The sequence below is a fragment of the Prinia subflava genome, chromosome Z, assembly GCF_021018805.1.
Source record: "Prinia subflava isolate CZ2003 ecotype Zambia chromosome Z, Cam_Psub_1.2, whole genome shotgun sequence".
NCBI lineage: Eukaryota > Metazoa > Chordata > Aves > Passeriformes > Cisticolidae > Prinia > Prinia subflava.
The window spans coordinates 80,681,419-80,708,790 of NC_086283.1; the positions used below are offsets into that span (position 1 = coordinate 80,681,419).

The 27,372-nt window shown below is 42.6% G+C and overlaps 1 protein-coding gene across 50 annotated transcripts in view; it reads left to right on the plus strand.

Annotated features, from left to right (window-relative positions):
• The window catches only part of CELF4 (CUGBP Elav-like family member 4), a 676,060-nt gene that overhangs the window by 640,981 nt on the left and 7,707 nt on the right, over positions 1-27,372 (plus strand). For 8 of the 50 annotated variants that reach the window (XM_063422567.1, XM_063422571.1, XM_063422566.1 and 5 more), the window contains 4 exons: positions 5,572-5,637; positions 6,156-6,158; positions 7,290-7,370; positions 13,535-13,618. In XM_063422567.1, coding sequence (XP_063278637.1) covers positions 5,572-5,637; positions 6,156-6,158; positions 7,290-7,370; positions 13,535-13,618 — 234 coding nt within the window. Of the gene's footprint in view, positions 1-5,571; positions 5,638-6,155; positions 6,159-6,471; positions 6,477-7,289; positions 7,371-13,534; positions 13,679-27,372 lie in introns of all 50 variants that reach the window. The other 42 variants (XM_063422590.1, XM_063422592.1, XM_063422588.1 and 39 more) reach the window with 10 other exon arrangements.

Consider the following 27,372-nt stretch of genomic DNA (forward strand, 5'->3'; position numbering starts at 1 on the left):
ATTTAAATTGGATTTAAGGAGAAGGTGAATAGAGCCCTCCCACCCAGTTATTTATTTATTTTAATTCTGGCCTTCACATATACTTTTTTTTCTTATCATTATGTTATTACCCCCCCCCCCCAACACAGCCTCACTTTGATTGCCCTCCTTCCCTATCCACCTTCCCAAAGGGGATAGTAGCCAAGCTGCAGCACCTAGGAGAGATATAGAATAACTCCAGGACAGTGAGAGGAATGAATAGGTGGGGCAGAGCAGAAAGCTGAGGATTCTGCTCATAATATGCTATTTCAGACCTATACAGGAAGCATCTGTGCAAAATAGAGTGAAATAGAAGGAATTGAGCATTGTCAGGCACAAAATGCACAGACAGTCAGAAGCAAGGAGTGGAAAGAATACCACATAGGAGTAAGATCACTCCTTCCACCAAAATGAAATCACAAGCCATCTTAAGGGCCAAAAATGTGCCAGCTTCTGCTTTTGTCTTTCAGAAGCACTAGAATCCTCTAGTTTCAGGCAGCAGACCACTTTGGCTTTCTCCTCTCTGTGCTGGGACAAGAAGGCTGTCCCATAGTCCACTGAGGGCATTTGAAGGCATCTTTTGCTGGTTCAGGCTGTAACTATGGTTGTTTTTACTCACCAGCCCACTCACTTCTATGCAGATCCTCTTGATTTACACCCCTGAATACCACAGCAGACTCCAGTCCTCTGTCCCTTACAACCATTTTCACTTGGGGCACACATATAACAGCTTGTCTTGGACAGACACTGGAGTCAGGCTACTGACACCTCAGGAAGGATTCTTTATAGAATATCATTTAAACCAATTTTATTTATTTTTAACAACGTGGTTCATTCTTCCACCTCCATCCATTCACTCTCTGACAAAAGCTAAATGTCAGGCCCAACACTAACTGAAAGCCCCTTTAAAAAGTTGGATTTCAATCTAGAAATATATCAGGAGTAAGAAAGTTTCCTGGTGTTAATTTTAAAGCACTTGTATTTCATGCTGACTTGGGAAATCATCCTCAGCTTTTGGCATCAGGCAGAGGATTTGGAAAGTGACATTAACGGATCTACTTTCTTTGAAGGACTTGGGAGTTATTTCTTGACTTCTGCCTAATGAATAAGTGCTGCCTTCGTTAAATTTATATTTATGGCCATATAGTAGGTCATTGGCTTGTTTTATGTCTCCAGGTTTATGGAAGGTTATCTGCCATGGTCACCTTGTGGCATCTTGGCCAGGATTGTCTTGCAAAGAGACAATTGTATCTGAGCAGGATTTTTCCCGTGGAGATATGGAAATGATCAAATTAATATAGAGGAGATGTCCAGGGATAAGGCTCTTGCCCTGAGCTGCCAAATGAAGTTACTATTAGCATCTGTTTTCACAGTACACCTTTAGTTTGCCCTGGCAAGGCCAGATCCTCAGCTCCTGGAAAGCAGCAAGGCCACGGGGACTTCTGTGGGGCTAATGTGATTGATAGTTGTCCTCTGGCCTCTCAGGAGCCTCTCTGCTTTTTTTTTTCCCTTCACCAGCTGATCCTCAGCATTTACATTACAGCACCTTTAATCCTGGAAATGTCTGTATGTTAGACATGACACCTCCATGGGTCCGGCCACAAGGAAATCTGTTTCAGATGTTCTCCTTAGGCACATTTGCACAGAATCAACACATCCAAGGTCTGCGGATGATGATACAACATAGAGACATACTGGTGCCGGTCCAAAAGCCGCTGTAAGGTGCTCTATAATATCCATGCCTCTCATCTATAGCTCTTACCAGCCCTTATACACCGACTTACCTTGTGTGCCATGATGGGCTTGCATCCTGGCACAGACAGCACACAGAGGAGCTGAGGTGTTTTCTCAGGCCCGTATGTTTGTGTTCTACTAATATTTTCTGTATCAAAGAAGACTGGTAAGCTGGATGGGGAGAAAGGGTGACTGAGGCAGGTTAGCTCTCCCACCAATGATCTATGTGAAGGCCACCCTCTGAAGTTATGTGTCTCTTTTGGAGGAATAAGGCAACTCTACCTGATGGTCTCCTTGTGCTGAGATACAGAAAATACTCATAACTCTCAATCACTTTGAATTTTACCAAGTCGTGGGCTACAGCCATACCTAACCCCTGTAGTAGGTTGGCTCTGAATTGTGCTAAACCAGGACAGCTCCTCGTATATTTGAGCCCTTGATGAACTCCTCGTAGGTCATTAATACATAATTACAGATTATGTATTAATTACTATTACATAATTTACGGAACACAGCATGCCCACAACTTCCTCAAATGTCTGATCTGTGTCTTGAGATTTCTGAATCAATACCAGCTGTTGGCTCCATCCATGCCACATCTGGGAGCACAGGCAGTTATGCCCTTCTCTAGGTCTGATTCATCTGTCAGGGGGAACAACAGCATGGAGATGTGCTTATGGCTGCCCAAGATGTTTTGGCCAGGCTGTCCAGCCATCCCTGGAGTCTGTGTCCCTGCATCTTCATAGGCCATGTTGGACACGGACATGTCCACTGAGCTGAAATCACATCTTCATTTGCTGAGCAAACACAGTCTTCAAGCTAAGGAAGGCAAGTTCTTCAGTGAGCAGAGGTCATCACTTTCAAGAGGTGCCAAGTTAAATTCATGCTGGTTGCGAGTCACCACAACCAGCTTTGGCACAACTTTGGCTTTTCCCAAATGACCAAGGAAGGCTATGAGACTACAAGTAAAACAGAGCCCCAAGTCAGGAGCTGCTGCCTCCCCAGGGGTGTTTTCAACTCTCCTTTCAAGAGCTTTCTAGGGATGATTGGGTCAGTTAGGGCCTTGTGTGTTAGAACAGATACTTAGCATATTCTTTTCCCATGAGAAAGTGACTTCCAGGTTGGAGCAAAGCTAACTGAAACCAAGGCAGAACTTTCTCGCTGGCTTGCATGTGCTGTGAGCCAAGAGGAAACCCCATGCATGACCTGGGTCATAAGGCAGCCTCATGAGAAACACTCAGTTAGATATTACCCTTGGTGGCGAGTCACTAACAGTTAGGAAAATAATGAACTCTGAAAGCTTTCATGTGAAAGACTGAAAGGCTGCATTTCATGGCCTGTTATCCCAAACACTTTAAATAAAGTATTTACCCAATTCTAATATTTAATCTTCACCCAATTCTAATATTTAATCTTAAAGGTGGGGGATTCTCAGCATACATTTCCTAAGCAGAATATCTTAGTTCTGATGGTCAAAGTATGTTTCCAAAGGCACGTGAGGTATCCACAGGTGGAGCAGAGCAGCTCTGCAGTGAGCCAGATGGTCGTGTCCAGGAGATAGACTCAGCTACAGCTGGGAGGTTGGGCAGTTCCCACATGTGGCCAGATAAGACAAGGAATAAAGGAAAGGACTACAGGCAGGTCCTGCTTAGTGAGTTCTCCTGTGTCAGTGAAGTGCCAGCCATTGCTAATCATCAGCAGGACAGGGAGAGAACAATCATGTCCAAGTCAGCTTCATCTGGGGAGAATGAAATACTGTAACTGCATTTCCTGAACAGCAGAGACAATTTCTTCTTCTGTGCAATGAAAGAAGGACAGTTGCCTCTGGGGTAGAGATGGCAGATCGTTCCCTTCTTTGCAGTCTGCAAAACCATAGTTATAAAGATTAGCTTCTGTTACCAAAGGTTCCCTCACCTTTCTCAGAAAATATTTTCTACATAACAGCACTTGAAGGGTCTAAGTTATTATGATCCATTCTCCTAAAGGGGTGAGGGAACTGATTGATTACTCAACTTTTCATAGCTATTCAGTTTTCTTGTGCAGCAGTATGATCAATATTCTGTTTTTGAGGAAAACAGTTCTAAGCAGAGGTTAAAAAGAATAGACTTTTGTTGGTTTCTTCTTCAAGAAGAATATAGTAAGTAAAAAAAAAATTGTATTTTCCAAACATTACCTCCATTGTTTTCCTGGAACAACTATTCTTTAAAAATGTAGTGTAGAATCTCTAGTCTTCCTTCCACTGACCTCCAACAGATTTTAATGTATTGTCCTCACACCATTTTGTAAGAAATGAAAATCCTTACAGTAAGTCAGTGCTTTCCCATTTCACATACACACATATTGAGGGACTTGCCAAAAGTCAGCTAGGAAACCATTCCAAGCTAAGACTGAAATCCCACTTATTTCTTCCCATGACTACCCCAACCTCAAAGTCCACATGATCCAGTAATATCCATAATGAACAGGAGCTTCCAAGCCTTAGCCAGCTAATTGGGTTTGCCACCTCAAAATTGGTCGTTTCACCATTCGTCCTTGTATTTTGGGAGAAAAGTGCAAGACCTTGCAAGTTTCCATCATGACCAATGGTGATCTTTAAAGTTAAGTTTCAAGCTGGTATTTCTATTTGTAAGAAAACACTTTATCCATGTTCCTTGGGTATGTAATACTCACGTATGACAACCTCCCCCACACTTTGCCATACAGTCAGTGTCTTTCCTTGGATAGGTGTATGGCACCAGATTTCCTTCCAAGAGGCCCCCACCTTTGCATCCTCCAAGCCTTGCCTCCAGCCACACCTCTGTGCGGGTAAGAAGGAAAAAAGGTGGGATGGATGTGGGAAAGTGGCACTTCCCTAAGGGATCATCCTACAAGGAATAGGTTGGAGGGACTGCATAAATGTAGAATTGTGCCGTTCCAATAAATACAAATTAAACTCATAACAAGAAGTGAAATATTAGGGCCAAGGTGACATTTGGACTGGAGGTTTAGCCAAGCTTTGCTTTAAATTTTTTATTGATGCAGATAAAGAAAGAGCTTATCCAACAAGTTTCTCTCTCTTTTTCCTCCCTATCAACCAAAGGAGAAAAAGAAAAAAAAATCTTAACTAGCTTTGGTTGTATTTGAGCAAGACTTCAAAGTTTCACAAAAATAAACAGTTTTAGTGGGGAGGAATGCACACTTGTAAAGAGAGAAAATACACTTTGAAGACAGCAAGAGACTGCATGCTTTATGCAGAGATTCACAGCATCCTCCCTAGAGCAGACAAGTGGTGTCCCCCTCCCCTCCATGCAGCTTCTACTCTCTCACTGGGGGCTGCCTGGCAGCAACACAGTCCTTCGAAGGGATGTGGGGATGACAGGAGCCATTGCTTTGTTCTCTTCTCCTTCCTCCTGCTATGCCCTGTTGTTTTCTGCTCTGATTGAAAGTTTCATGTGACTGTAGCTGTCACTGAGATCTGAGTGTGCACAGCACCTAGCACAGTGCTAGTCCTGGCTTAAGATGAGAGTTCTTTGGGGTTGATTAGTGTCAAAAATCTGCATGATCAGTGCAGATCCATAATTTAAGCTTGGGAAATGAGAAGAGAGGTTTATTTGTCCTCTGTTCCAAGGTCTCACAGGGTGATGGCTGGGGGACAGAACCCTCTTAGCTATCCTAGGGGGTTCTCTGCATTCCTGTCCATAGGGCAAGTGAGCTCCTTCTCTTCAGCCCTCAGCCCCTGGGTCTGTCTGTTTCATAACACATATTGATGATAAAAGATAAGGGGAGAGTGCTTATCATGTTTTAACCCCTTAATTCCTTGTTTCTCTTGTGTCTCCACAGCACAGAGCCCCACTGCAGCAGACCCCTTGCAGCAAGCCTACGCTGGAGTGCAGCAGTACGCAGGTCGTTAGTATTAACACTTTCTCCCAATAAACCTTTCTCCTCTCTAAAGCCATTACCCTCTGAACACACCTCAGGGGGCTGAGGGAAGGAAGGGTCCTACTGATAAAGGGACAAGCTGGGGGCCACAAACTCCCTGATTCAATTTGCACAAACATCAAGACAGCCAGGGTCTTCTCACACAAAAGAGGCAACCTCCTCACTTTCCCATGGAAAGGCTCCCACTGACCTGCACCTCAGTGAAGCTTCATCAACAGAACTGTGTCTGGTCTGCCTTAGCATAGTGCACAAGTGCAAAATCAGGCCACTGCTTTGGAGGCCACTTTCTAAAATAAGTCTCCTGAGTGCTGCAGCAAAGAGGGAAGATGAGCAGCCAGACCCTGCAGAGCTGCTGCTGGTGGTGCCTGGCAGTATATAGAATGCCTGCACACAGCCATTTTTTTAGGGTGTGTCTGCTGGCCATGCCCCACTTAATCAGACTGAGCCTTGCTTAAGAGCTACCCAGACATGCCGCCACCTTCCAGCAGGTTTCACCAGAAGTCTCTGTGGGTCAGCCACTGCTCGTGCTGCCCTGTGTGCTGAGCAGCTCCTTTGCAGTTGATGGACTGACACCAGCCAAAGTGACCTGGTGCAGACCACGAACCTGCCGTGTACAGCCTCCCCTCACGAGGTGTCCATGGCCAACGTTGCGAGGAAGCTGCCACCCCAAAGTCATTATTTCCTGTGGTAACTGGAGCAATCACGGGTTCCCGCTGAGGAATGGCTATTATCTTGTGTCAGTGCTGTATCTGGAAACTTAATTTAATTCTCCATGTAGGGCTTCATTTGCCGGTGTTTTAGTTATTGTCATTTATTGCTTGTGAGGTTTGATAGATGGGAAGCAACTCAACCCTTTGAGCTGTTAATTAACCCCTCTGCACACACATGGCCCCTATCCTCTTCTCTCTGGTCTTGCAGGCAACCCATACTCTTTATTTTTAGCAGCAAGGCACATCATCTACCATCTGTGGTAGTGAATGGCTCCCCTTGTTTGCTTGGTGGGGGAGCTGAGATGGGGAAAATTGTTTAATTGCTGCTCACTGTTTCCACTGTGTTTGTGTGAGAGAGAGGAAGTCTCTACAGGCGTGAAAGAAAATGTATATCTGAGAGTGTACGTGCAACTGTCTGTACAGCCTGTGGGCACATGAAGGGGGAAACACACGTGTGAACTGTTTTTATGAGCATGGGAGTTAATCAGGGTGTCAGACATGAGCTGGGGGAAAGGAGTGCACGTGCTCTGCACACGGCTGTCAGCGTGGGCATCTCTGCACTGAGCTCGTGAGTGAATGTGTTTCTGTCACCACTTGGAATGGCTGCACATCTTTGTTGGGAGTGGTCTCAGCAGAGCCCCCCCATTTTCACTGCATGGCTGCCCTGGGTGTCACTGCTGATAAGGCTGGTGGGAGAGAGGGAGGATGCTATGGGCCCTGTGGCACCTCCTGGAGCACGAACATGGCTCTTATGCCACACCTCAGGCTGCACAAAGTGGCCCTTCACAGAGCCAAAATGCAGGGGCAAAGCCCATGTCTAGTTTGGTGTGGTGGTTTGGAGTGAAAGCTCCTTGCTTCCCAGCACTGAAATCTGTCTTTCCTTCTTTTTTCCCTTTGTCTCTCCTTTAGCTGCTTATCCTGCTGCTTATGGCCAGATTAGCCAAGCGTTCCCACAGCCACCTCCCATGATCCCACAGCAACAGAGAGAAGGTGAGTAAAAGTGATGTCCTCCTTTGTGACCCAGCGAGCCATTCCCACCTCATGGTTCCCCTCCTCATGCACCAAGAGCATCCATTAAACACCAATTGCTTTGAATGCCTGGACCACTGAGTTTTTCTCCATTCCATATGTGGCATTGTGTCACTGTCACCAACGGTGCTGTGGTGGACCATCCATGGGGGGAACAGCTGATGAGATCTCTTCAGTCCCCAGGAAGGAAAGCATGCTGCTGTGCATGGGAGATGGAAAGACCAGCTAGCAACATAGCCATTAACATCCAGTGGGGGCCCCAGTTCAAGACAAGCAACAAGAATGCAGATAAAAATGCAATTGTATTGGAATAAAGAGCTTAATGGGAAACAAAGCACTAGTGGCCCTTCATTAAAAGCCAGTAACAACATTTCAGACACCTGCTGTTTGGAGAACAAGAACTTGCTATTTAGAGTAGCTGATCTAGTCCTCTCAGCCTTTTGGCCTCCACTGATAATCTAGAAACATCAGTCAGACCTTGTAGAGCACAATCCCTATATCAGGATGAGAAAAAAAACATGTAGTATAAGTTCCTATTTCTTTGCAATGACTATGAGAGCTACCTACTCCACAGGACTGGATGGCTTCACAGAAGATATGACAAGTGAGGAGAGGTGAATTTACCATTTTTGCATGTAAATGCCTTGGGGGGAAACTGTGCCATGTAATATTTCCTTTACATTCAGTGGGGAGCAGTGTAATCCTCAGAGGCAACACACTTTGGTGGTTCTATTCCAATTGTCCTCCAAGGAGTCTGCTCCCTTTTGACAAGAAGGAGAGGACTGCTTGCCTGAGTGAGACATTAAAGTCAGGTGCTCCTGCTTAGCAACACTCATTTTAAATAGTTACATTTTAAATTTTATCCTCTATTAGATCACTAATTCAGACATATTCTCTATTATATGTGTTATTATATGTATGTAATTACATTTAATATTTTAATACAGTGTAAGAGTCAGAATGGAATGAATCTAGATTACACCATCAACTAAAATATTCTGATGATCTAAAACTACTTTGGGGGAGAAATCTCATTTTGTAAGAAAATTAGAAATGTCGTCATTTCCATCTAATTTGGAATTAATTTTTTCCTATGTCAGAATTTCCTGGGGAACACAACTTCCAGCTCCTGATTAGCTCTAGTACATGTCCCTGCTGTGAGAACAGATGCACAGACCTATCGTATCATTACAGAGATGTTTCCCCCATGCTGAAGGACTTTGCTTTTTATTACTTACTGGGGCTAGATTAAGCACAGGACAAAATGGCGAGCAGATCCTCGCTCAGCAAAGCACTGTGCCAGGAACCACCAGAAGCTGTGGTGCACACTTGGAAGACCCTCTGCCTGCAGACCCCTGTGTTCACAAGGCATGGGGTGTCTCCGTGGGTTAGGAATGAGTGTCACCCAATGGACAAGTTATGAGATAACTCTGCTCCTCCTATAAGCAGCTGGCATTGAGAATGAGGATGGTTGGGGGACAGCAATATGAGATGAGCCACCACTCCAGTGCAGGCTGCATTCCCAGTGTTCCTCATTTTCCTGCAGTGCTGAGAGGCTGTGTCTTTCTCTGCTTCTTGCTAGAGGAATATTCTCTAAAGCACAACACTCTCCTTTAGCAGAGGGTCAAGACCTTTAACCATCTCTAACTTTTAACAGGAAAAGACAGTGAGAGGGAACTCAATAATAACAATAATGCTCAGTGCTGAAAAGAGTATTTTAGGTTTGCAAGGATGTGCACTAACATTGATTCGTTAGTGAACCAGCCCTACCACCACAGTAACACCAGTGATCACATTGTTAATGACAATCTTAGCTCTCCACTCCTGGATCCCAGTTGGATAACAAGCCCGGGGACATTTTGTTGCTGCAACATTCCTGTAGAGATGAGTCATTACTTCCACATGAGCACTGAGGCTGCTGGCAGCTGACAGGGTGCATAGGGTGGAACTGATCCAAAACTATCAAAGCTTAAGATAAAGTCTTGATTCAGGCCATGTCAGCCACACAAAACTTGGAGATAATTTTTAGTTTGTATGGTATTACTCATACTGATGTAGTTTCTGAAACTAGGAAGTACAACTTCTTGGTACAAGTTTGCAACTCTTATCCATGCTGTGCTCAAACCTTCTGGGCAAGCAGAAGAGGCAATGAAATTCCATCCTCTGAGTGCTTGCTGTAAAGATGAGGTGTGCAGCTAAACAAAGTGCTGCAGCCTCACTTCATACAACCTCATTGGTTAGCCCAGTTTTAACTACTGTTGGAAAACAAGCCTCATCATAGCCTTTCCTCATGACATTGCCTCCCAGTGCTGGGATGTAATGATGGATAGCTGATGTCAGAACAGGTATGTGGAGCTCACTTATGTTGAAAGTGGGCACACAGGGAGAGGCTGGGTCTGCAGCTGTCCCTGTGCTAAGAAACTGACAATGAGCTCATGTGAGGAGCATGGGCAGAGCAATGGCTTACCAATGGTTCAGCTCAGATCGGCCCAGACCGTGTGGTTCTGTGCCCTCAGTCACTGTTTTTTCCATTATCCAGCATAGTTTGACTGTAGTCTACAGAACATCCATAAACTGTGAAATCCTTAAAGCTTTTTTTGCTTTTTTTTGTCGAAATCAAGGCTAACTGTTCTTCTTGTGTCTAAATTAAGATAAATGTATATATGTCATAAAACATAAACATGTTATAAAACCAAGAGCCATGGCAGACGTCAGTGTTGAAACAAAACTTCATTTTTTCTGATGATGTGTCATGGGATTTAAATTTCAAGCTACACTACAGCCCTTTTGAAAACAAAAGTAAAGCCTGTCGTAAATAATTTTATTATTGTATTCAGCCCTGAATTGCCAAGTATAATGATTTCCAATAATCCATTAACTCTATCCAAAACAAGAACTTTTTCTCCAAACAGAGAGTTGGACTCCTCATTAAAGCTTTTCCATACCAGCTGTGGTTTTTCTGTTATTCCAGTATCCTGCACAAGCCCCATAGAACTCATTGCATTTGTGCTCTGAGAACTCAGATCTTTAAAGCATTCTGAGATGAACAACAAATGGGATCATAAAACTGTTTTGGTTGGAAGGGTTATTTAAGACCCTCTGGTTCCAACCCCTTGCCACAAACAGGGACGCCTTTCACTAGGTCAGGTTGATCAGAGCTCTATCCTCCCTTGAACATATCCGGGAAAGGGGCATCCACAGCTTCTCTGGGTAACCTGTTCCAGAGCCTCACAGTAAAGAATTTCTTCCTTATGATCTTGTCTTTAGTTTCTTAAAAATATACCTAAGTATACAGCAAGACAGCCATACACACAAGCACATAGCCTTCTACGGAGTGCCCAAATTAACTTGAGTCAGGCGAAAACATATCCAAAAAACTAGGAGAGCCGAGGCAGAAGATCTTGTTTTGTGAGTTGTTTACCAAGGGCTCTGACTGTGACATGTAACTCACAGACAGATTTAACAAAAAAACACTTGTTAAATTCTAGAGGCAGAAATTTTATATTTGAGGGTGACAAAACAAATCAAAGTGCCCGTTTGGGGCTGTTTCTCACAAGCAAGTGAAGTTTTCAAGATTAGAAGTTAGGAAAAACCCTTCCATAGCTGGAAACAAAGTGAGTTTGGCCTTGAATATCTGGGTCAGTAGGGGAAGACACAGCACAGGTTTCCCAGGCACATTTTAGAGCTAAGTTGCTCTTTGAGAATGTTCCCTGCTTTCTCACACCCTCCCTAGCCTCTTCCTCTTGGTCACTGAGTCATGTGAGGAAAAGTTAATTTCAAGGTGAACTACGGGTTGTTCTCTCCTTGAGCCCAGGCTAAAGGTGGTGTAGTTAAAGCTGTGTGCCTCCTGGTCTGCCTTATGCCTTGGTAGGTATTTCTCAGCACACACAGGCAGAATCCCTACTCATGCACAACACATCCAAGACCCCAGGAAATGCAGCTGGTATTTTTGAAAGAATTGGCCAGTTATACAGTGCAAACTGCTGGCTCTGGTGATGTCAGTGGGAATTTTGCCACCAACTGCAGCAAAGCCAAAATTTTACCCATTTTATTATAATGTGGATCTCAAATCCCACAGCAGAAGTGCTCTGGGGCACGTTCAGATGAAGGAATGAATTTTTTCCATGTTATTCTGGATCATGGTCTGCTCCTGGGCGGAATTTTCTCAATTTTAACAGACACCTAAGGGGGTTAGTGTTTGTTTAACACTTTCAGACTGTTTCATATCTAGCTTATTATGCCAATAACTCTGTATTGTGTGGAAATGGATGCAGCAAAGATTGGAAAAATTATAGTTGCTCAGTGAGAAGACTAAAGAAGAGGCAGACAGGAGGTGGGGGGAAGCTGAAAAAAGCTTGGCATGAAATAGGGGAGCCTGATTATGAGCCACTGAGGTTCAAAAGTAATTTGGCTAAGCAGATGACCGAATGCCTAATTAGTTAATTATCCCACCATACCACTATCCCCCCCCATTTGGAAGAAACCCTGTTACCATCCTCATGACCTTTAGGAAATGCACAAGATGCAAAGGATCAGCTGTTCCTTCATGACAGTCCTTTTAGCAAATTAGTGGGGAAAATTGTGCTTAGCAAATATTCATTAGGGCTTCATTTTCCATTAATCCAAAAGGAAATGTGGAGAGCCTGTGACTTCAATCATGCTGAGGCCCAGGAATTTTAATGAGCTTTAAATGGGCATCTGCCAGAATCCTGACTTCACTGTACTTCTCTTGCCAGCCGGGGGGATGAGTAATGGGTAATAAAAGGTGGGAGCATCTAGGCGAACTCCTCTCCCTAACAGGAAAGGCAAAGTTGTAATTTGCTGTGTTATGACACTGTAATTATGCCCTGATGAAGAAAACTACAGTATTAAAAAACCCTTTCCTTCCCCACACTGTGCCCCAGACGTAAAAAGGGGAAAGTTCACTGAGTCAGGTCACAGGGCTGTAGGCACATGGGCTAGGAGGAAGGAGGAAATTCTCCTTTTCTCTGACCTCTAACCCTTTTGGCAAAGGGCACACAATGTAACCCCTTCATCTCAACCCCTCTGAGTCAAGCAGAGCTGGAGTTACCTGTTGAGGTCAGTGCAGCAGCTGGAAGTACCTTTAGAATTAAAAAAAATTAAAAAACAATCCCTGTCTCATCAAACTATACAGTTTTCTGCTACTGAAGACTGCAAAGGTTTTAAATGCTTAATTTTTTTAACAAAACCACCTGGACACACCTTTCTGACTGTCACCCAAGGACAGCATGCATAAAAATAAAAGCCAGGTTGAAAACCTATATTCTAGGCTATTCACACAAGGCAGGTTTGCCCTCTTCTGTCCCAAAATACAATTTCAACAGAATATTTTTTGAAGGTCTCTACTTTAATTTCGTCTTCCAGCTAAAGACATCTCTCTGAATGTTTTCCAAAACACTCTCTGACACTGGTAAGAGTATGTGTTACAGGATTGAAGCAAAAAAGCCAATCCCTCTTGTCTAGTACTTTGGATTTAAATCCGCCTAAAATCCCTCCTGCAGAATGCTCTAGAATGAAGGACATGGCCTAACTGTCCAGATCTAGGGGAGTCTTCAGGCTGAGTCAAGATGGGGATATGAATGTAACATTCTACAAAACAAGATGAGCCTGTGGGTTAGTGCATATCTTTCTGCCTATTATCATAATTTGTGTGATGTTACTGTCATCATACAGATTCAAGAAGGATAATAAAAACTTCTGCATGCAGACACTGGGAAGAGACAAGGGATAGTGTGGATCATCCAAAATTCTACAGATTAAATAAGATTATGAGGAACAAATAAAATCTACAAAATATATTCTTTCATTCTTTGTGTTCTTATTCCTCCGTTCTGTTGTTTACATGGCCACATGTGCTGGTACATTCCTCTCTCTCTAGATTTCTATCCTGGTGTCCTGGGAAACCTACTGAAGTTACTATAGCCTCTAGGTGACTTTTTGAATTCCTGGTCTTCTACTTTGTCCATTCCTCTGAGAATCTACAGGCTGCTTCCTAACGTGACCACTCACCAGTCAGAGAGAGAAGATGCCAAAGTAAATCTCCACCATGTGCTTTCTCATATCCTATTTCTCTTCATTCATGGGTCTTCTTTTTCTCTTGATAGGACCAGAGGGCTGTAACCTGTTTATCTACCATCTGCCCCAGGAGTTTGGGGATGCTGAGCTGATGCAGATGTTCCTGCCTTTCGGTAATGTCATCTCCTCGAAAGTGTTTGTGGATCGGGCGACAAACCAAAGTAAATGCTTTGGTGGGTAAAGATAACAAAACAATTAGATTCATCCAGGAAAGGGCTTTCTCTGAATACTTTACCTTTCAAACTGCTTTCTTTCTGCTTAAGCTTTATGATTTCTCTCAATTTACTCCCTGTCAATACTTTCCCCTTCCTTCTTTCTCTCTCATGCTCAAAGTTGCGTGTGCTGCTTAGAGGTCAAGGTTCAGCATCTCACCAGAAGCAAGGTGCTGCAGACACTGGTGGGGTCAAAAAATACTCCCCTTGTAAAGGGAGGTGGGGAGGGTGTAGAAAAGACTAAAGCACCTGGAGCAAAATGGAGGGGGCTGGGCATAGGTGAAATTATGAGATCAGCAGAGGGATCATGTTGCAGAAGGGATATTTATGTGCCTAAAGAAAAGGAGAAACAGGTCCTGGGATTGAAGGGAAGACAGAGTTGTGGGGGCAGCTTTCCTGCAGCTGTGACGCATTAGATTGCAAGGGGGTAAGGGCTGAGCATCTGCTGAGAGCTTGCTGGTTTTCTGGGGGGTGGTGGCTGCTTGCTAGATCACAATCAGACATGACCTACTGGACCTGAGGCAGCACCTCAGCAGACAGAGATGGGCCAAGGTAACCCTGTGCCTCAGCTATCACGCTGTGCTAAGAGACTGAGTTTGAAAGCTGCACCTAGCTCAGACAGCTCTGGCCTCACTGCTGGCACCAGCTGGAGCGAGAAAGAGCCCCAGGCAGGAGCACCCTGAGCCATACTCACAATGGGAGGGCTCAGCCAGCCAACAGCCATGGGGTGATGTGTGTGTGCTCTCACTTGCATACCATCTTTAGTGAAGTTGGGGCTGTTAAAGGTCCCTTTTGGCAGTGTGGCAGCATGAGGACCCTGCCACATTTGATCCCGTCACACCTGGTGGACAGAGGATCTCTCACCGCTATGTGCCCACTGGGATATGTAATTTTTGATTCTCTGCCATCCTGCACCTCTTGCAGACCCTCCCTGGGAAGTGCAACAGAACAAACTATTGCTTTTCTTTTCCTGTTACTTGCAGCTAATCTGGATTCTGTCTCTCAGGCAAACTTCCAGAGTTAAGAATCACTGGAGTTTTCATTTGATTTTAAAACCATTCTCAATCTCCACACTATGCTTTCTTTTCATGCTGCCTTCCCCTTTCCTCTCCTGAACAGCCCACCTCCCAAATCTCCTACCTCATCCCTTGCTACTCATGGTGCATGTCAGAGAGTACTTCAAGGGTTTTGTGCCCTTTCTCCACACACAGTTTCTCCTGCCCATCCACAGAGGGTCTGAACAGGCTATTTTCCCCTTTGTTTGAAGGAACCCTGACTCCTGATGAGAGGGACACAGCCCTCCCAGTCACCAGAAGTCACTGGGTTTCTGCACTCTCTAGCACCAGAGGAATGAAGGACAAAGAGTCTGGGATGCAGAGGCAATTGGCAAATTCAAATTAGAACTCAAAACTATGAAATAACCCCAATGAATTCAGAGCCCACCTGTTTCATATATATATATACATATATATATATAAATCTCAGGAGCTGAGCAGACCACAGCTCTAGGTGACACTGAAACTGATGCTCCAAGGAGATCCATGGATTAGAAATGGACCTTGAGCAGTGAAGCTGTCATCAATGTTTAGAGAAATTCTAGGCCTGGTTCTCCACATATTGAGAAGCAAATGGAGATGCCTTCCGGACAGCTATGAGCTTTATCCCCATTCAGATGAAAGGCTCACGGCTACAAGGCCCCATGAGGACATGACACACACCCCAGTTGTGGGCAGGGATTTGGGGCTGTTTCCAAGGCACTGTGAGATCAAGGCTGAGCATTAAGCAGGAACTGAGGGCTCTTAGGAGCATTTTTTCCCAGAGTTTTACTAGAAGAAACTCAGCATCAGCTTGTTGAATGAAGTGAACTCCAAAGCTAACTGTGAGATATTGAAGGATGAAATAGGGAGGTACCCTTTGGAAGTATTTACTCAAGCACACAGACAAGCAAAAGAAAGAATTAGAGATTGCTGGTGGATTGTAGTCAACTTATATCAGCTTCTGATATTCTGATATTACCTGGACAGATACCCAGGTCGAGGCAGTTTGAGGACTGAGGTGTCAAGTCCCAGTTGTCTCTGGATTTCACTTAGTTTTCCATAGAGCTGAGTGCCTGCTGTGACTGCTGGTCTCAGACAAATATGTTGACTGTGCTTCAGAAGGATTGAAATAACAGAAGAACAGGTAACTAACTATCACAGGTGGGTTACATTGCTTTTCAAAAACTCCCACCCCCCTGACCTTCAGGTTTAAAGCAATGTAAACATGTAAAATGTATTAGAGGAAATGAGACCTTTCATTTGTTTTGCTAAGTCTACTGAAGCTGGCATTTTTGTTGAGGAAATAAATTTAAATAAAAAATAAATTACTTTTTCCTAAAGGAAAAGAAGGGATTTTATTAACTTTGAAAGTAAGAAAATTCCTTCTTTGCTGCTTAAACATTTCCCAAAACTCAACATGTAAGAACACAGCATTTGCATTCTATTTCACTTTTTTTTCCCATGCAGCTACAGCTCTCCAACTGCTAGCCTGGGGGGACAATTCTGTCTGGCCCCAAAAAGATATTCCACTATTATATGACCTTTTAAAATATATCTGCTAAGCAGATCCCAAATAAATTGCTGTAACAGAGTTTAGCCCCAGGTTGTCGAAAAATTGTCAAGAAGTCCTGCTCTAGACAAACTTTAAAAATTCTATGGAGAAAAATGTCACTATGTTTTTTTCCATGGGAACAGAAAAAACTTTATTTGACACCTTTGTTTCACTATTGAATAGCTTCTAAACAGCTGGCACAAACTGAACAAGTCAGTAAAGCAACATGTCAAAATAGAATTGTGGAGGCCCACAAGGATGATAAGGGGGTTGGGTCACTATTCCTCTGAAGGTGGGCTGAGAGAATTGGTGTCGTTTAGCCTGGAGAAGGCTCCAGGGGAACCTGACAGCAAAAAACCTTCCAGTATTTAAAGTGGCTGCAAGAGAGCTGAGATGGACATTTTACAAAACCGTGTACAGGTAGGACAAAGGGGAATGGCTTTAAAGTGAACGAGGGGAGATATAGCTCAGCTATTGAGAACAAATTCTTGACTGTGAGGGTGGTGAGGTCCTGCAACAGGCTGGCCAGAGAAACTGTGAATGTCCCAGCCCTGGAAGTGTCCAAGGCCAGGCTGGATGAAGCTGGGAGCAACATGACCTAGTGGAAGGTGTCTGCACAGGCAAGGGTGGTTGGAACCTGATGAACTCAAAGGTGCCTTCCCACCCAAACCATTCTATGATTCTTTTTCCTTATTATTTGGCTCTGGATGCTTGCCTGCATTTTGAACACAAATTTATCTCTTTTTGCCATTACTGGTAGGATAATGTTGGGGCAGCTACAGGAATGTTAGGAAGAAAATGAGATCAGAAACAAACCTTTCTCCTGGTTTCTGGAGTCCATGAGCCTGCAGAGAAATACTAGCACCTGCACATGCTAAAGAAACTATAGTGTGGCCAGCAAGCCTTTGACATTCCCAATTTAGAGGCCACGGCCTCCTGGCTGACAAGGAGCAGCAAGTAATGCCAGCTACAGTAAACACGAATACCAGATATAAAATGTGAAACTGTTCAGAGTATGTCTGTCATTTTCCCTAGTGGGATTGCCTGCTCTACTATGAAAGACTGCATAAGAAACAACCCTGACTTCTCCCTGAAAAAAGTAATTTAGCCTGGGAGGCTTCTTTGCCTATGACTTTTCTTCTGCTGCACACATCCAGGCTAGACCTAAATCCTTCATTTTCTCTTGCAATTTTTCAAACCTCTGGCTTTTTTTTCTCCCTTCCCTGTCCTGATGCAGCCATGGCCATCCTTGGCCTTGGCCATCCAAAATGTAGACCATTCTTGTCCTTCCCATTCACCAGCACCCTGTGTATCCCCATAACCTGAGCCTCCATCACCAACCATATCTGCATCCCCTTAGTTTTCTCCTCAGGCACTGTTCTGTCCCCATTCTTGTATTCAGACTTAGTGATTTCACCTTCACAGCTCTTCACCGTTCTGTCCTTCTCACTCCTCTCTCACTGGTCCTTCACTCAATGCCCAGCTGACCCCTGTAGCCTGTGCCCACACACTCCTTTTGCTGCCAGCATGTTTCTCCAGCTGGGCCATACTGTCAATTCCCAGCGAAATGGCAGGGCCACAGCAGGACTCATCTCACTCAGAGAAAAATTACACTTAGTTGGACACTCCTTGGAGATGGTGACTCCCATTCTCAGAGTGGGCTGGTCTAGGAAGACTTGCACGGAGGTAAAGTGTGCCACAGCCTGAATGTCAATATCTGCAGGAACCCAGTTTGTGTCTGCACCAGGCAGAATTTGCGCTGGGTCTCTCACATTCCCACCATATGTGTGCCAGTTATTCTGTGTGTAGGTGTGCTAAATGTCAGAGCATGTGGTTTACATCTTTGTGCTGGTCTCAATGGTTCTGGTGATAATTCCCCTCTCAGTTCTGTAGATAGTTTAAATGTGAACAGTTTGTGTACAAAGCTAAAAGAGAACTCTAGTAAAACAATGCTATTAAGGCTGCTAAGGCAAGTATGCAATGTGAGAAGGGCAACTTTTCACCCTGCCCACACATGGCTAACTCTACCTCTGTCATAGGGTGACGCTGCAACACAGCCAGGAACACTCACTGTTGTCTCATAAGACACATTTAAAGAAAGCATTGGAAGACATTAAGTTAGTGAAATGTGGAGACAGACATACTTTAGAAAAATGTTTTAACAGAGAAGAGAGCAAGCAAGACAGGTTTGGGCAGTATTAATTAGGAAGACATGTCAGAAATTAGAAAAACGAGAACATGGATGGAGAAGCAGAGGTCAAATGGTTATCTCAAAGTGTCAAGTAAGATGTAGATAAATTAAAGCTAGAGGAATTGCTTTACTGGAACACTTGGTTTGCTCCAGTCACCTTTTTCTGAGAGCAATAAACACCTGGATCTGCCAACTTTTTGCACACCACTGAGCAGCAGACACTGTCAGGCCAATTCTGCTCCATGTCCCTGCTTTGTCCCCTACATGTCTCCTTGGCATGTGCCTGTTCTTCATACCCATTGATGTAGCAGCTCCAGTTTCTCCCCACGGGACAGTGACTCCAGAAGGCTGTGAACAACCTGTCTTATTCCCAGAGAGATGCTGATTCCCTCCACTCAGTTTGACATGCTCTGACACCCTAGGTGTAAGCAGCCACAAGTGCCATATGTTTTTCTCCTTTTCTGCACATTCCAGATGCACTTTCACATCAGCAAAACGTTCCACCCCTGTTTGAAATGTCCCACATTAAAGAAAACAAGGAGCATTCTAGCTTACAAACTGCAAGGGCTTCTTAGGACCATAGATTGACATGTCCTAAAGGAAATATCTTGCTTGACTCCTAGTACAACATGAACATTGAGTTTCATTCCAGATTCCTGCAGGGAGTGCATTTGAAAGTTGCTAATGGGCCACCTCATTTGGAAAAACATCCAGTCTTCTCTGAAGATGCCAAGATAGAGGAAATAACATCACTTGATGAGGGTCATAATAGTTAATTAAATTTGCTGTTAAATAATTCTATTCCCTACTAAACTCCTCCTAGCTTATGAAAAGAAACTGGAGATACAAAGGAGAGACATTAAAAGTGAGAAAAGCGGTGAGGAATGAGAACTGAACACAGGAGGGGGTGAAGCTCGGGAGAATGGCTGAGGGATGGGTAGAGCTTGTATCCTGTTATTAAAAACATGCTGTGGCAGTTAAATGCTGCAGTGTGGTGGCAAAAGAGGTGGGGTGGGAGATGCAAGGCAGCAAGCAGGTCATGATGATCTACAGAGTTTCAATCTGGAAGCTGAAATAGAAAGAAGAAAGATGTGTCAAGAGAATAGGACAATGGCAAAGCTGTACAGGGCCCTGGGACAAGGGGCATTGCATATTAGGTCTAAAGTGCATTGGCAGCACTCCACAAGACATAGGAGTGGAACAAGGCACCCTGAGGCACATTAGGAAAATATTGTTCAGCACCTGCTGACAATGTGCCTCCAATATGCTCTGCCATATATGGGAGTTTCTCATTTAATAAAAAAAAAATTAAAAGGCAACAACTCTCCTTGGGTTCATCCAGGGAAATGGGCAGCTGCAGAAGAAAGGTGTTGTAAAGGGAAGAAATTCCAGTTGCATGGTCATCACCCATATGGGTGATCACAGGTCAGCCTAGCTGTTAGGCTTGGGTTCCCCTTCTTAGAGCAGTACACTGATTCCTTTGCTAAGGTCTGTCAGATTCATGGATGAGGAGAGTTATTTATCAGATCAAAGGTTTTTGGGGTTTCTTTTCTGATTTTTCTTTTAGTAAACAGGAAATTCTCACCAAATAGGTGCATTATTAGAAAGGTCTTGAGGCATGTAGCTCTGTTTGTTGCTGTTATCCGTACTGTGATTAGGTCTGACTTTTTTTTTTCCTTTTTACTATTAACCAGATTTCAAATTTTCTAAGGAAAGTCTCTACCTGATTCTTTCTTGCTGTAGCCCTTAGAATTATGCTCTGTCCTTTATTTTACATGATCTAGTGAGAATACATTTTGTTTCAGGGCCCTGGAAAATCTGTTTGTCATTCCCGTATGGCTAAAACCTACAGATCAAAGATCAAAGAGCAGTGGAAGAAGCCACTTGTTTGAGTGCCAGAGTTGAGACAAATAGACCTGATTTTCCAGGCATATTAAGCATGTCTGACCCCTGGTATATTTCTGTTCAGATCAGCACGGGTTTTTTGTGGTCCTCTCCAATTTGAAAGACCTAGCACAGCCAGAGAGCCAAGGAGGAATTCATAAAATATGTCCATCTCAGCTGGAAACTTATCCAAGGGGAGGAGGACAGCCCCAGAGGGATGCTTTGAGATCTCAGAGAGAAGAGGAAGGAGACATAGAAGTTTAGTATTTGCTAGCATATTCCAAAGCAGCCAGGCTCTGAGATTTCAGGTCTGCAGAGTGAGGATGGAACTATTCCAGCTGATAAGGAAAGAGTTGTGTGAGTAGAAAAGAGAAGGAGCTGTTCATCAAACTCGCTGCACAGCACCTCCAGCCATTGCAGTTGGCTGGAGGAGGCTTTAGGGGGAGGAGGAGGAGCGGGAGAAGTATTAGGGCTGTGAGCCACTATTCATTTACAAACTATAATTAATTTGATGTTTAGATTAATTTCTGATGCACTCTCAAAGGTGCACTGAAAGCATTTTTCCTTTATTATAATGTTGATTGCTTATTGGGGAGATAAATCTAACTGTCAGTTATGCACTGACTTACCAAAACTTTCAGACCAAGCAAGCATGTATGCATAAGGAACAGCTGTTTGCAGCTCTCCAGTTAAAGGGACAGCTCTGTCTTTTCCCAATAACTCACGTTAAAGAAAATCTATACATTGTACACAGGGACTTCTGCTTCCTTTTGTAGCTCAACAATTTATTAGACAAGAATATGTTAGCAGAATCTATCTTCTATTTAGGTGTCCATGTGTCTATCACTATTCTACCCATCTCTCCTCAGAAGTGATAAAGTCTACCCCAATATTTTTTTAAGTTATTGGTATACGTGTACATACCTACTCACATGCACACTTATACCATCATTTTAGATGTTCTTTCTCATAGGAGAATTAGATGGAGGAGCTCATTACTGCAGGGTCATTGTGGCTACTCTTTTAGTGGTGTTCAAAAGGGAAATGGTCATTATCTAACTAAAAGATAACCAGAGTCATGAGTTAACACCAGAGGAGGAGTATTAGTGCTACTTTTATTCCAGTCAGAAGTTTCTGTTCAGAAGTCAGAATAATGACCCCTCCAATGGGCAGGCCCATTTCTGAACTCAAACTGATGGATTTGCAGAGTGCAGACTTAACATATCCTACTCTTGTGAGACTGCAGACCCACTAGAGCATTTTGTCTATCCATGGCATCTGGGTTTATTTTTTGTTCTCCCAAGATCTCTGATGCAAGGGAAATTCAAGCTGTAGAATGGATGAGTCTCTATCAGTCCATGCAGCCATCCATCCCCCCACATACCTATCTTGAGCTTCTTTACATCCACCCATTCTGTCTCACTGCACAGGTCTGCTCTTCACCAACTTCAAGTCTGTTGCCTAGTTAGTTACCCAGCAGCTGTTCAATAGATCCTCACATCTTCATGCTTGGCCCCAAGCCTTCCTTTTATACAATATTCAAACTCTTCAATGAATATGAATTTATTTTTATTTCCTCATCTGTTTTCCTAAGTCCCTTCCCAGCAGAGTACTTGAGAGATTCATGGAGCTACGTAACAGCATATTGATGGTGCTCATGGTGTCCTCATTTCACCAAGGGGATGATGAGGCAGGGAAATATCCAAAACAATTTATTGATCTTGGATTCCTAATCTGAGTTGCCACAAGCCTGATCAGTCTGTTTACCTACCTTATCTAAGAATTTAGCATAATGCAAAGCATGCTATGCTTTTGTCTGCTTCAGAGGCAGGTATAGCCAGCAGCCTTTCTGCCAGTGAAAACTCAGGTCATGCACCAAGAGAAGAGGAAAACTCAGTTTTTCACTGAAAGCTAAAGAGGCTTCACACATCTGCAAAAAAAAACCACTCTGCCACAATTTTACATATATATTTTTAACATTTTTGTGCCATTATCTCAATTTGGGTGGGCCATGACAATTAAGCCACAGCTGGAACTTTCTTGGGCGTGACTCAGCAATAACAAGGGATAGAAACACCCACTTTTGAGAGATAAGAGAGTTTAATGACATAGATTAAGCCATGGTGTACCACTGCCACTCAGAACCTGCTCTATTTTATTTAATAGTAAAAAAAAGCTTAGAAGTCTGACTAAAGGAATTCTGTGGTATATGATATGCTTCACATAACTGTGATGTCATGGCAGAAATAGGGACAAATTCCAGTTTTCCAAGGCAACATCTGCTTGTACAACTACAAAACCATCCTTTCTCTGCCTTATTTACTGTCTAAATTCCAACACTTACAATAACAATTCTGATACATTGCCATTTTCCGTGCTATGTTATGTTATTCATTCTCGACAGTAATTAAAAGAAGGATGCCATGAAAGAGAAAAATACAGAAATATGTGGTTAGAAGCAATGCCTTTATGCATATACAAAGCAATACAGAATTAAAATTTTATAGGTAACATAATTTCTTGCATTTCTAAATTGAGTACTTCATTTTGCAACTTTATCGTTGTTTCAATTTATGGTTGCGTGTGATGTCTTCCCTTTTCAAGTAAGTAAACCTAAATCAAAAAATCCCCAGATAAGATTAGCATCTTCAAGTAATATATATCGACATATTCAAAAGCTGTCATCAGGGTAACAACTTGCAGATCCCATAAAAACAGGTGTATCATTCTTAACCATTTCTGGCTTCATCTGTATTAAATCCCCAAACACAATTCAGGATCAACTCTGCTCTCTCCAGTGTTGATCTGTGTCCTATCACACACATATAAATATTTACATTATATATATTATATAAGATATGCATGGGTATTTATATTATGCATGTACTACATATACATTTATTCAATAACAAATATAAAAACTTGCAGACACAAGTTATTGAAAACAATGAAAATTGCTGAGCAATTGTTTGAATTTTAGCAACCTGTTCCAATGCTTACTGGCCTTCAAGGTGCGGAGCTTTTTCTTGTGTTCAGTCTAAACCTCTGCTGTTTCAATTTATGTCCCCTGTCTCTTTTTCTCTCATCATTCACCTCTGTGAATCATATCTCAGATCGGAAGGGACCCATAAAGACCACAGAGTCCAACCTTCTGCTCCTCCCAGAACTAACAAAAACTAATTCATATGGTTAAGAGCATCATCCAGATGCTCCATGAACTCTGTCAGGAAACAGATTTTCTTCCTTTTGGACAACATGACCTAAAACTCTGACTGTGTTTTGACCATTTATAGGTGAAATTAAATGATTCTTCTAATGATTGGTCTCTACAGACCCTTTAAATCCTTCTTTAAAAGGATATTCAGAAATTGTAAAGCCTTTACCCACATCTTTGTGCATCTTCTGACATGGCTGAACAGGTTTCAGAAGGATTATTATTTTGCTAGGGGTTTTTTATTATTATTATTTTAATGAGGGAATTTCTGCTTCTGGGCTTTTGAATTTGATGCAAAAGACACTTTTTTTAGGAGTGGCTCATATTTTTACCTCATTCCTTCATACTAAGATCCTTCTATAAACTATCTATATGCATCATGCCTTTCTTAGGTCTTTAGCATCTTTGTGCAAAGGCATTTTCAAAACCCTGTTTTCAAGATATATTTCTGGTCCTCTTATTTCAGTAATTAAAACACAATCTTCTTTTTCAGTTTTCTACCCAAGTGTGGATCAAGAGCTCAGATGGGTCATTGGGCTGAGTCTCCAGAGCCAGTAATAGATCAGGATTTACTATATCTGTATTATGATTCAGGTCCCACAGACTGAATTTAACTCTTCTGAGGAACTTCAGACTGTTCTTCACTGAGATCTCTAAGATTCAAGCCTTTGAAGGCCACCAATGATGAACATTCTGCTGGCAGATCCACAGGAATCTATCAGCATCTCTGCTATGATATGATGGTTTTTTCTGTCCCATTGCTGTTTTCGAAAAAAGAAGCCAGACAATAATTTTTTTTTGTCCTCTGGCATGGTTGAAAGCATGCATGGAGGTCTTATAAGGACAGTGAAAGTACCAGAAATTTAATAGCTGGTAGAATCCAGAGATGTTATCCTCCAGTTAAAAAGTGTACAACTCTTTACTTTCTCCTCTTGCTACCAAGTATAGGTCAGTGCCAGTTCACAACCTCCTGGTCTCGATACTGAGATATTTTCTTTTTTCCTTTCCTTTCCCAATGACTCACTGCATATGAGGAGGTGTGTTTTCCTGTTGAGTTCAGTTTTAGTTTGGTTAGCTGTTTTTGACACATTCGCCTCCATAGAAAGTAAAATATTCCTTCGAAAATCATGGCCAAAAACTGTTCATCATCACTTCTGGCTACTGAACAGAAACTTCCAGACTGACACACAAGAGAAGCTTCAGGCCTTTCTTTCTCTGTTGGGTTGTCCCAAACCATCCATTCAGAGGTATCAGGTGTTCATCAACCAGCAGGGAAGGAGTGAGTAATTGTCCATCTAAGTGATGGTCAGCAAGAGCAAGATGGGAAGGTTCTATGCATTGCTGCACCAAAAATTGATGTATTTCAGAGGCTCCCTGGGACATGAGAGAACTGCGAAAAAATAGTGACTAGTACTGTTCACAGCACACTTTTCTGACAGAATTTCCTGGTTTGTTTGGGTGTTTTGGTTTGTGGTTTTTGGACTCTTTTTCTTGATTAGTCCAGGAACAAATTTCCTTACCTTACCTAATAATATTTTCAAGAAGAAGGTTACTTTTTATAATGCTTGTCTCTTATAGACCAAGAAGAATGACTGGCGATTTCAGCAGTTGCCTTGTTTCTACGTGGCTTCTTTATCAAAAAGTCACAAATTAAGCAGGATCCAAGAGAGAATCGGGGAGCAAAGAAATTAGATTTAGATATTAAATGGATTGTGACATGGCTGGTGAGAGCTTCAATAATTATTTTCATCTAGTTTATATTGGAAACTTCAGCAAAACAAATGTAAAAATAGCCTTCATTTTGATTCAGTAACAATCTCAGTGCATTCTTAACTGAATTAGAACTTGTGCAAAAACCTGCATTATACTTATCCTTTATTTCCAGTTTCACATTAGAGAAAGACATGTATCCTCAAAAGTTCACCTGCTTTTTTCAACAATGTGCTTTTCCAAATAAACCGTATACTGGCACATGATGACATCAGATGTTTTCACGGAAGGCTCAGAATACAAGTCCAGAAGAATTCTATCCATTTCTGAAAGCATTTAGGGAATAGCTTCAGTCATACTCATCATTCATAAAGAGGACAAATACTATTTATCTCATCTGTGGAGGATTCGTTACTGGCTGTTTGTTTCTTGTGAGGAAGATCATCATCATCACCTGGGCTGGAACATTGTGTTTCTTATAGAAGAATCACAGTGATTTCTGTCCACAGAGACATGTGTCAGATACTGGTCCAGTATCTGACTCTTGGGCTCTCCAAAAAATTGCTGAAGCCTCAATCCTTCACTTCTTCCATCAATTCTTTGGATGGCTTCAACTCCTACTTATAAGAATATAAAAATGGATAGAACCACAGTCTCTTGCATCAGACATGCAATTGCTCATCCTTTAGAAAACCTCTGTTTACAGGAAAAAGAGAAATTTTAAACTTTATTCCATTTTTATGATGAAACATCTGTTGTGGTTTTCTATATGAATTTTTTTCTCTCTTTTATCTTTTTAGAAAAAGTTCGTCCTGGTCATGTGCCCAGATGTATATATGAGCCAAAACCTTGAATCACAGAATCATAGAATTGTTTGGGTTGGAAGGAACCTTAAAGATCATTTCCTTCCAGTCCCTTGCCATGGGCAGTGACATCCTCCACTAGACCATGTTGCTCCCAGCCCCATCGAGCCTGGACGTGAACACTTCCATGGCTGTGGCATCCACAGCTTCTGTGGGCAACATGTGCCAGAGTCTCTTCCCTCTCACAGGAAAGAATTTCCCCTCTTTGAGTTTGAACCCTCAGATAGATCTGACCTTACAATAGTTTAAATTGTCAGAATTCCAGTCTATTCTAGAGTCTTACCCTTGTGCTTTCAATATGAGTCATGACAACAATTTTCCTATGAAAAACAATCAAACACCATACAGATTATTAAAAAGCCTCCTAGGTGGAATAGTCCTTCTTGGTCTTAAGGACCATATTCGGGGTCAGCATCTATAGCCCTCTACTTTCAGAGAAGACACTGCTTCTTTTACGTGGATATTTCTCCATCTGGAGATCATCCAACAGGAAATGCACAAAAACAAGGACCAACTTCTCTGCACACTTCAGCTCACACTGTTGCAATGTGGAGAGGTAGTTTTGTGCACAGGAAGACAGGAAGGCAACATAAGGAAGATACTTGTGTATTTCAAGCTACCTTCTGCACTGGGTGTTCTGACCTTTAAAGTTAATCATGCCATCTACTTTCACTCTTCATTTAATCTCCCCTTCCCATCTGTTCAGTTTCTCTCAGCTGGAAGCAAGATGAAGAACGAGTACCAGTCAGCCCTCTCAGTGGTCTGCAGCCCACGCTTTGGGGCCATTTATTATAAGGCATTAACATCAATTGTCACCTGTATCATGACTGTTACATCAATCCAGCCCAGATTAGTAAGAAAGAACTTTAGATTCTCTAAATATCCAAAATGCAAAATGAACAATAGATAGACAGATATCAAAAGCAATAGACAGGGAGTATAAAAAAATTCTGTTCTGATCCTTTGGACTGAAGTCTGAAATAACATATGCCAGGTGCCTCAGCTCACATGACAGGTTAAAATGTTCTGCTTGACTCATAGCATCCCTTTTAGAAAATCTCTTAATCAAAGTTTCATGTGATTGGTGCTCCACCCCAATTGCCAAACAAGATGTTTTCCAAAATAGTTAATTACCTTCACAATTTAAAATATTCAGACTTGGTGTCTTATCTCCATTTTAAATTTGACAAATACCTGCTTCCAG